We start from the raw sequence: 10877 nt of genomic DNA, 5'->3' as shown, positions 1-10877 counted from the left end.
CTTTGTTTTCTTCTAGCAGTTTCATAGTTTCAGGTCTTATGTTTAGGTTTCTAGTCTATTTTTGTGTTAGTTTTTATATCTGGGGTAAGTTAAGGGTCCATCTTTGTTCTTTTGCATGTGGAGGTCCAGTTTTGCCATCATTTTTTTGAAGAGACTGTCCTCAAAGAGACTGTCCCATTACATAGCTTTAGAACATTGTCAAGAATCATTTGACCATATATACAAGGGTTTATTTCCAGCCTCTCTATTCTATTCCAGTAGTCTATAAGTCTCACTTTAATGCTGATGCTATACTGTTTGATTATTGAACTTTATAGTATATTTTGAAACTAGAATGCATGAGATGTCCAATTTTGTTCTTTCTCAATATGGCTTTGGCTGTTTTGGGTCCTTTGAGCTACTGTATAAAATTAAGAATGTTTTCTTTCCCATTTCTGCAAAAATGCCACTGGAACTTTGGGTAGTATGAACATTTAAATTATATTAAATCTTCTGATTAATAATCATGGATGTCTTTCCATTTATATATCTTCTTTAATTCCTTTCAATAATATTTATTTTATAGTTTTCAGTGTATTCATCTTTTGTTTCCTTTGTTAAGTTTATTCCCAAGTATTGTATTCTTTTTGATGATATTGTAAATGGTATTGTTTTATTTTAAAGATTTATTTTTATTATTATGAATACAAGAGCTGGGATGTAGGCCAGAGTGGTACGTGTGTGGGGGTGTGTGTGTGTGAGGATTCACCATATTTGGAGTGGGGGACAGAACAGGCAGATCTACTGAAATATATCGCTGAGAGGAGCAGCAGGGCAGGGAGGGGGCGTAGATAGGAGTGGTCTGCTGAGCTATGTGGGTCAGCTCCCTAGCTGGGAGCTCATGCTGCAGTGGAACTCATGCTGCAGTGGCTGGCAGATAGCTTGATAACACTGAGACTTCAACCCCTGCCCTGCCAGGGAGATCCTGGGATTGTTTTCTTAATATTCTTTCTACTGGACACATTTAAAAAATCTTCATTTTACTAGTGAAGAAAGAAAGACTTAAAATCATGGAGTGAGTTTAGCATTTGAATCAGGATTTGATTCCAGGTCTAGAGCTGTCTGGCAGGAGTGAGATAAATACAGAGCAGACATTTCTCTCCCTTTGCCCCATTCAATTCCCAAGTTTGGGGGACAAAGGTAAAAGCATTGCCCCAGGTCAAAGACATATCTTCCTTAGACATCACTGTATTTGAATCTCCCATTCTCAGGCTGTGGGACAGGTCTGTGAGTGCATGAGTTGGCCAAGGAGAGGTTTGCTTCCAGAAGGGGCCACAGGTTGGCCTTGGAGAAACATGATGGACCTTGGAGTTCAAAATTCCGCCTGCCACTTCTCCACTGTGTGATTATGGATGAGTCTGTTTCCCTCTCTGATCTCACTTTCTCACCTGGAAAAATGGGCATTTCCTAAAACTTGCCTCACATGGCTGATTTGTGGGGGAAATGTGGCCATGGATAAGAAGTGTCCATACATTCAACTAGGAAATGATGTCTAGGGCCCTGAGTTTTGGTGGACTGGCTCCGGCTTCCCTCTAATCAAGCTCTCCCACAGGATGAGGAATCCTTGGGTCCAAGTGATGGTGTCCACTCAGAGCGTGTGTGTGTCCCGCCTCCCCCCCGCCCCCATTTCAAACCCAAGCTGAGTTATGCTTGCATGAGTGTTAGGAGCTGCTGCTGCAGGGGATGTGCATGAAGCTGGATGTGACTGATTTATAGCGTATAAATATTTAGACATTTGTACTCTTGACCCCAGTTTGGTCCCACAAATGGTAGAGGCTGGTCTAACTAGTAAACCTAACTTCCCAATTTATAGTCTGCACTGGGAAGTTATAAGCACATACTTCCTTCTGCCCAGATCTTGGTGGTCTCCCTTCTGACTGTCCAGCTGGGGAACAACTGTCCCTTCCTCCATGTTCCCTAGGGGCTGAGAATATTTCCAGACAGAATGAGAATGGCAGGCAGAGTGGATGTTGTGTAGGGCATAGGGTGGGAGTGTTACAGGGCAGGGAGAGGGGCAGCCCAAACCCCGCAAACCTGCCTATTCTAAATGGGTTTTGCCATCCGCCACATCAACACAAATTATATGAGACTTTAATGGGAAGGAACTTTAATACAACTAGGAAACAATACAGGAAAGGCAAAGAATCTAGTTTCCAAATCAAGCATCCAAATTTACCCGTCCCCTTGTGGGTAAAAGTCCACCCAAGCAGGATTGGCCCAGACCTGCCACAGGTCTGAAGCATCTTCTAGTGGGGACCCACAGAAAAGGGTCAGAAACAACCAGACAAGCCCGGAAGGAAAAGAGCAAAATCAAAATCAAGATAAAAACTGCCATTGTCTCCTCCCCACGGGTCTCACCCACATCTGTGTCACCCCGTCCATGACCAAAAGGCAAGCATAGTTTCTTCATGTGTCTCTAGGCCCCATGTGCCTCCTCCAGGTCTCCTTCTGGATCTTCATCCTGCTTTCTTCCTTCCTTAGTCTCCTCTGCAGCTTCTCTTCCTGCTCAGCTCCACCCTCCCTTGGGTGGGGCAGGGAACCTCCCCCTTTCCTGGGGACCACCCTGTTACAGGAGGTCCAGGTGGCAGAATTCTTCTTGTCTCCATGAATATTTATGACACCCCCATCCCACCCTCAGCTGAATTGCTGGGCCTGGGCCTGCTGCCCAACCTTGATCCATCAGGGAACTATGCCCAGTTGTTAAGTTGGTCTGAGCCTCCTTCTCTTTCTCCCTTCAAAACTCATTCCCTTGCTAAGCTGTTGAAAGTTTTGTTGGCATTTGGTAGAGGCTCTGTCTGGAACTGGCTGGAGAACCAGTGTGAGTTAGAGTCCTGGGGTCAGTGGTACTCATAACCCTCTCCCCTTGCTTCATGCCACTGGACCAATGGGGAAGAAGAAGGCCTGGTCATTTGTGATTCAACCTTGTTCCAGGCTCTCTCTTCATGCTCAACTTTGAAACTATCAGTAGGACTGCAAGATTTTGCAAATGAAGAAACTAAGGCTCAGAGAGGTGAAGTACTTGTCCAAGGTCACACAGAAAGCAAATGGCAGAGCCAGGTATGAACCAGGTCTTTCTGACTCCAGATGCCTTGTTCTCCCTACCTGACACACCTCCCGTGGAGAGACTGGATGCATTTCCTTCAAGTCTGCTTCCTCTAAATAGTCATGAGGGGCTTGGTCATTCATTCAGCTCCAGTGTCTGCCTTAGGGATAAAGAGATGAAAAATATCTAGTCCCTGCCCTCATGAAGTTCCCAGGCTAGAGAGGAAACAGCCACAGAAATCAATATTTATAAGATATTATGTCAGGTATTACACTGAGGGATCTGCCCAGTGCATGGTGATGCAAAGAAGGAGGCAACTCATTCTGGCTGGGGCAATCAGGGAAGGTAACTTGGGGGACACCTTCTCTGAGAAGCCACCCATAATCGCTCTACTGCAGCAGCCCCCACCTAGTCTTCATCATGTCATGATTTTTTATTGAATTCATCACAATTTCCAAACAATTTGCTCATTTGTCTCTACTTTTTTTTTTTTAAATCTGTTTTCCCTAACTAGAGCCTCTTTTATTCCTGTAGTAGCCCCAACACAGCGTCTGGAAATGGACAGAATGTCAATAATTGTTGGGCGAAAGAATGGGCATGGTCTCTGCCTCCTAGGAGCTATAGTCTGGTGTGGTAGGAGGGCACACATAGTCAATATAAGTGGGAGAGTTGGGCTAACCTGTATGTGTGCCCCATTCACAAAATGAGAAGATTTTTAAAAATAGCGACTATAGCAGGTGCTCAGATAACATCGCTTTGTTGAATTCCCAAAGGCGGGTCCTTGGTGCCTCCAGTTCCCACGCCCTCTGGCTCTGCCACTGGTGAGAAAAAAACAGTCCAAGCTCACATGAAATGAATGTCATTCAAAGACCTGCTTGGGTGATAAGCATGGGTTCATTTAAAGTCTCAGTTTCTATGAATCTATTGAGGATGGTAAGTGAGGATTTATTTGTAATGCCAGAAAAATTCATGAAGAGCAAAATACCAAAATTTTAAATGAAGACAGGACCGTAGTGTTGGGCTCAGTAAGACTCAATAACACTGATTTTGATTTTTAAAAAAAATATTGCATTAAAATATTATGTACCAGGGGCCTCCCCTGGTGGCGCAGTGGTTGAGCGCTGGGCTGCGAGGCTGCCTGCAGCCTTTGCGGCGCCGGTTCGTTCCCCCACCGCCAGGGAGGGTCCCACAAAAAAAAAAAAAAATATTATGTACCTTAGTTACTGAGATTTTTGGTGGCCCATTAAATTTTGCATACAGTAAGCACCTCCCAAGTCTCATGCTGGTCATAGTCCTCGGGGGAAGACTTCCTCAATAGGCCTGGGCAGGCATGGCTCAGGGGGCCCTGAGTTGATCCCTCTGGCTGGAGAAAAACAATTTCCAGAAGATAGTTGCCTCCACTTGACTGTGCTAAAGTCTAAACAAAAGCAGAGAAAGGGATTTCCTGAGTGGGGACCAGATAAAATTGTGACTTCCCCAAAGACCCAGAATTGAGTGCCAGGCACTGCCCAACTAGGGTTGCCTCCCACTCTGTTCAAGTCCCCAGGAACAGGGTCTTCCCAGGACTCAGCAGGAGAAAGAAACAAAGCCTGTCCCAATGAGTGAGCATCTGGGGCTCAAAGGAAAGGGGCTTGGATGGGGTGACTGAGATTGTGCAACATCAATTTCAAATCTTCCGGTTTCTTTATTTTCCTGAAAATCATTAGGGTTTCCAGAGAACTTTTGTTTACACGGGTTCTATCTATTAATATTTACTGTGGTCAAAATTAAAACAGACATTTTCAAAATTTTTGTCTTTGTAACCAACAATAAACTCTCTGTTAACATAAATAATGAATTTTTAGTGAAAAGTAACTATTTTTAAAATATAAGCAATTTAGGGAGAAGAGTAGCATTAATTTACTTTTTTTGCAAATCTCTTTAATGTTGCATTTAATAGAAGATGCTGGATTCCTATATTTATTTCAGCATTTAATCTGTTAAAATGTTTCTTTGGTATATATGAAGAAAATCTGCCCTCACACAGATAAGTATTTATAAGGGAGGATTATTTTAATGGCTCTCTCAGATAATTAGTGATCCTCTTCTTTGATATTACATCAAAGTTCACAAATGGTGACTGCAGTGAGAACCTGAATCTTAACAATGCACTTTTGTAATCTGTTGCACTACAATGATTTTGTCTATTTTGCTTTTTTCCTCTGCAAAATTTTCAAACATCATGCCTTCTCATTTGGAAAATATTTGTACACTGAGTGATGCAGGTTTTCCAAGTATCAATCTTTCATTATAAAATAAAAATTTTCATTCATTATTATCACTACCAATCTCATCAGAAAATTCTTTAAGAGTTAGAAAGCTGTCAAGTTCATGCTGGCAGATACAAGTTTTCCAAAAATTTGAATTTTTCTCTTGAAAGTTCAAATTTTATCCTTGTCAATAAATACCATCATTTGTTTTTCTTGAAAGAACAGGTTTACTTTATTCATATTTGAGGAAAGATCTGCCAGATACCCCAATCTGAAAAACAGACAGAAGGTCCTTGTCCTCTGGTCTCACTGTCACGTGGGAGAATGTTAGACAATCTCACAAATACCAGTATGATTACAAGTGTACTAAGATTGATGAAGGAGAACAGGGAGCTCTGAGATGAGACATGGTCTTCCCCAGGGGCTAGTGAAAACCTTTTTGTAGAAGTGAAATTCAGCTAAGATCTGCAGCACAATTTGGAGAAGGCCAGTTGGAAGTCGGTGTGAGTAGGGGCCAGGGCATGGCTGTGGGACAGGTAGAGGCAGGAAAGGTCTGAGAAGGTTGAAGATCCACTTGGGAATTCTCTCTTGGCTGGAGGTTGGTGGGAAGGTGGCATGAGATGTGGGTGGGGTGGCAGCCAGAGGTCAAGATAAAGGACATCCGTGGTCTTTTTCAGTTCCTGAATACTACCAAACACTTCCTGCCTGAGTCCTAGACCCGTGAAGATCCTTCTGCCTGGAACACTTCCTCTGTTCCTTTTTCAGGCCTCAATTGCAGTCACCTCCTTTTTAAGCAGATCTCTTTCTCATTCTTATATCAGCCCTCTATTTTCTTTGTAAAGCAACTCCGCTTTTGTCTGTCTTATCCACAAGGCTAAGTTTCTATTGGTTGTGCTTGCTTTATGTCTCTCATGCTTAACCGTCTTTTTTAAAAAATAATTTGGTCATTTAAAAAAATTATTCTTGCATAGAAGTACTGGGGTGTAGGCCAGACATGTGTGTGTATGTGAGCAGATTCACCAGTGACAGAGTGGGGAGCAGAGCAGGCGGATCTACTGAAATACACTGATGAGGGGAGCAGCAGGCGAGACAGGAGAGGTCTGCTGCACCATGTGAGTTAGCTCTGGGGCCACGATCGAACTCAGGCTGCAGCCATGATAGCTCTGAGACTTAATCCCTAGGCCACCAGAGAGGCCCTTACTGTGAGTCTTAACGCCTATGCAGTTGGTGCTCAGAAATATTTATTGGATGAATCAGTGAATGAACAAATGAACACAGAGCTGAGATCCTGGTTCCATTCCTTAAGACCTGTGTGGCTTTGGACAGCTTATAAATCTACCCTGTACTCATTTCCTATTTTATAAAATGAAGTTTATACTTTCTATCATAGAGGGCTTTTGTGACACTCAAATAAGATAGTGCATGTTACTAAACATAGAGCTTCCATATGATCCAGCAATTCCACTCCTAGGTATTTACCCAAAGGACACAGAAACATCCATTCCAAAGAACACCTGCACCCCTATGTTTATAGAAGCACTGTTTACAATAGCTAAGCTTTGGAAACAACCCAAATGCCCAAAAATAGATGACTGGATCAAGAAGATGTGGTACATATATACCATGGAATATTACTCAGCATTCAAAAAAGATAAACACATGCAATTTGCAGCAACATGGATGGCGCTGGAAGGGATCATGCTCAGCGAAATAAGCCAAAAAGAAAAAGAAAAATACCGGATGGTCTCACTCATAGCAGGAATCTAGAAAACTTAAATAAGGGACCAGGAAAATGAATAACTGTAAGAAAGTGAAAATCAAAATCAACAAAAAACTATGAACCAGAGACACTTTTAGGGGGGCGGGGGCGGGAGGGGAGGGATTGGGGTCAGAATGGGGGGGCTGCAATTGTATAGGGAATATAACAATAAAATTTATTATCTAAAAAAAAAAAAAAAAAGATAGTGCATGTGGAAGCTCCTAGTAGGAAGTCTGGCTCCAGAGAGGTGCTTCTGTTAATTGTCTTTATTGTTTCTTATTCCCAGTTTTGTGCTCTTATCACTGCATTATGATAGATGATGAGCCTCAGGCCTCAATTCCCTCTGAATCTCTTGCCATCTCTTCTCCAGCAGCTTTGCTGAGTAGTGCCCATAGCAACACAAACAATACAGGGCTTCTGGCCTCATGTGATGGCAACATAGTGGGAGGAACAAGAAGGAAGGGGAGGAAGCAGCTGGTTCTGATGGAGAGTGGATGGCAGGAGAAAATGCTAAGAATAGACCAGACTTTGGGTAGTGGTATTATGAGAAGTTTTAATCTTCTCGAATACATTTTCCTATAAAATTTGGCTTTGAAATAATTTTAGGACTTTGAAAAAGTTGCAGAATAGTAGAAAGGGTTGATGTATGCCCTTCATCCAACCTTCCCTAATGTGAACAATTAACACTGTAATACAATGATCAAAACCAGGAATGAACGTTGAAATGAGATTAACTAAATTTCATTTGAAATAGCCCATTTTCCCAGTAATGGTTTCTGCTCCATGATATAAGGATTCTCCAGGATACCCAGGACCCCACATTTGGCTGGTGTGTGTCTCCTTAGTCTCCTCTAATCTAAGACAGTTGCCTTGTCGTTCATGACTTGGTAATCAGCACCCAGCAGTCATTTTGTAGAATATCTAACAACCTGGGTTTGGCTGATGTTTTCTCATGACTAATTGAGATTGTGCATTTGGGGCAAAAACACCACGGAAGTGATGTTGTGTCCTCAGCACACTATAGAGGGATAGAAGCTGCTGTTATATCTTTTTTTTAAGTTTTTTTAAAAAAAGATTTATTTATTTATGCATATAAGAACTGGGGTGTAGGCCAGAGGTGCAAGGGGTTAAGAAGGTTCACCAGAGTTGGGGAGCAGAACAGGCAGATCTACTGAAATACACTGCTGAGGGGAGCAGCAGGCGAGACAAGAGAGGTCTGCTGAGCCATGTGAATCAGTTCCCTGGCCTGCCAGGATGATAGTTCTGTCTTTAACCCCTGCTCTACCAGGGAGGCCCTGTCATATCTTATTAATGATGATTTCAATCACTTGGTTAAAATATTGTCTACTAGATTTCTCCACTGTATGCTTTTCTTTTTAAATTACATTATATTATATTAAACAGTTGATCTGCCTGTTCTGCCCCCACTCTGTCTCTGGTGAATCTTCTCACCGGCCCCCCTCCCCGGCACCTCTGACCTATACCCCAGTTCTTGTATGCATAAATAAATAAAATAAATCTTGGGCCTCCCCAGTGGCATAGCGGTTGAGCACTGGGTTGCCAAGCTGCCCGCAGCCTCTGCAGTGCCGGTTAGATCCCCGGCTGCTCCCCGTCCACCGAGTGAGGGTCCCACATGGTGTGCAGACCTCTCCTGCTGCCCGCTGCTCCCCTCAGCAGTGTGCTTCGGTCCTTCTGCCTGCTCTGCTCCCCGCTCTGGCTCTGGTGAATTCTCTCACCCTCCTGCACTTCTGACTGTACCCAGTGCTTGTATAAATAAATAAATAAATAAATAAATAAATAAATCTTTTTAAAAAAAATAATAAAATAAATCTTAAAAAAAATTAAGCCAAAGAATAAGGAGGCATCTTATTGTAATGGAAGAAAAGAAACTGAACTGCCATTAATTTCATTGACTCTTTGATATCATTCATTATAGAAACACCGTTGTTTTATATAAAACGGGGAAAAAACTGCCACTTAATTGGAAGATGTCATTGATTCTGGAGTTTTTAAAATGTGCAACATGATATTCTTGGAACTGATGAATTCAGTCCTTCATTAACTGCTATTCCCATGTGGTCTTTCAGGCACAGGGAAGACCCTACAGTCTGCTGCCTCATCTAGTTCAGAGCAATGGAATCAAATGATTTCCCTCGTGTGGACTCTGAGTTCAGGTACACCCTCTTCCCAATTGCTTACAGCATCATCTTTGTGCTGGGGGTCATTGCCAACAGTTACGTGCTGTGGGTCTTTGCCCGCCTGTACCCTTCTAAGAAACTCAGTGAGATAAAGATCTTCATGGTGAACCTCACCTTGGCTGACCTGCTCTTCTTGGTCACCTTGCCCCTGTGGATCATCTACTATCACAACCAGGGCAACTGGATTCTCCCCAAATTCCTGTGTAATCTGGCCGGCTGTTTCTTCTTCATCAACACCTACTGCTCTGTGGCCTTCCTGGGCGTCATCACTTACAACCGCTTCCAGGCAGTGACACAGCCCATCAAGACTGCCCAGGCCACGACCCGCAAGCGTGGTATCACTTTGTCTGTGGTCATCTGGGTGGCCATTGTGGCTGCTGCGTCCTACTTCTTCTTCCTGGACTCCACCAACACGGTACCCAGCAAAGACGGCACAGGCAACATCACCCGCTGTTTTGAGCATTATGAGCCGAGGAGCATTCCAGTCCTAGTCATCCACATCTTCCTTGTGTTCTGCTTCTTCCTCGTCTTCCTCATCATCCTCTTCTGCAACCTGGTCATCATCCGCAGGCTGCTCAAACAGCCTGCGCGGCTGCGACAGAATGTAGAGGTCAAGCGCAGGGCGCTGTGGATGGTCTGCACAGTCTTGGCTGTGTTCATCATCTGCTTTGTGCCCCACCACATGGTGCAGCTGCCCTGGACCCTGGCTGAGCTTGGCTTCCAGAACAACCACTTCCATCAGGCTATTAACGATGCACACCAGGTCACCCTCTGCCTCCTTAGCACCAACTGTGTCTTAGACCCCATCATCTACTGTTTCCTCACCAAGAAATTCCGTAGGCACCTCACTGAAAAGTTCTATAGCATGCGCAGCAGCCAGAAATGTTCCCGGGCCACCTCAGAGACAGGCACGGAAGTGGTCATGGGACTCAAAAATTAGTCTCCCTGGTGGTTGGGGGCCAGACCAAAGGCTTCTCCTCCATGGACATCACAGACTAACCTGGGGAAGGAAGGGGGATTTACTGTGGTCTGGACACCTCCCCTCTGGGCCCAGGTGGCCCATCAGGAATGGAGGTTACCTCACCAAGGCAGGGATGAGCAGAGCCAGACTGCTGGAAAATCCATAACTTGCAGATCCCCTTCAGCCACCAGTAGGAACATAGCATAATAAACTTGGCTGGTGTCCTCACCTTGAGTCTGCTAGTTCTGGGAGGAATGTCAGGGCCACAGGGCTAGGGGCAGGGCCTTTGAGTCACCCAGTCTGCCCCACCAGGGCAGCTGCCCCAAATGAGTGTGACCTTAAGCTTTGGGCAACCACTCCCAAGTGATCAAGGCAGGGGGGTGTGGGCTTAGGAAAAGGACTCTTTCCTGGCTTTGTGGCAGTACCTTTGGGGCAGACTCTTGAGCTCGGATGGTGCCACCCATAGGCACAAGGTCTTTGTGACACTTCTTAGGGGAAGTGACAGGTGGAACTTTCTCCCAACTTAAGCCAATAACCTGTTCTGAGTGATGGCTGAGCAGAGTAGATAAAACGTACATAGACCTGAAACTGAGATGCGGAGTTTATTGCCCAAGGCCGATGTGTCTCT

At 44.2% G+C, this 10877-nt stretch overlaps 1 protein-coding gene across 1 annotated transcript; it reads left to right on the top strand.

Annotated features, from left to right (window-relative positions):
• Positions 1 to 9051: 9051 nt before the first annotated feature.
• Positions 9052 to 10228, top strand: PTAFR (platelet activating factor receptor; the record flags this gene model as incomplete). Its single annotated transcript, XM_084244119.1, has 1 exon — positions 9052 to 10228. Exon 1 carries the CDS (start codon positions 9224 to 9226, stop codon positions 10226 to 10228), a length of 1005 nt encoding a protein of 334 aa, XP_084100245.1. The 5' UTR covers positions 9052 to 9223.
• Positions 10229 to 10877: the final 649 nt, after the last annotated feature.

Source organism: Talpa europaea, assembly GCF_964194135.1.
Source record: "Talpa europaea genome assembly, chromosome: 9".
In the NCBI taxonomy this organism is placed as follows: Eukaryota; Metazoa; Chordata; class Mammalia; order Eulipotyphla; family Talpidae; genus Talpa; species Talpa europaea.
The sequence above is the reverse complement of the archived record's forward strand: the minus strand, read 5'-3'. Positions and strand labels throughout refer to the sequence as shown.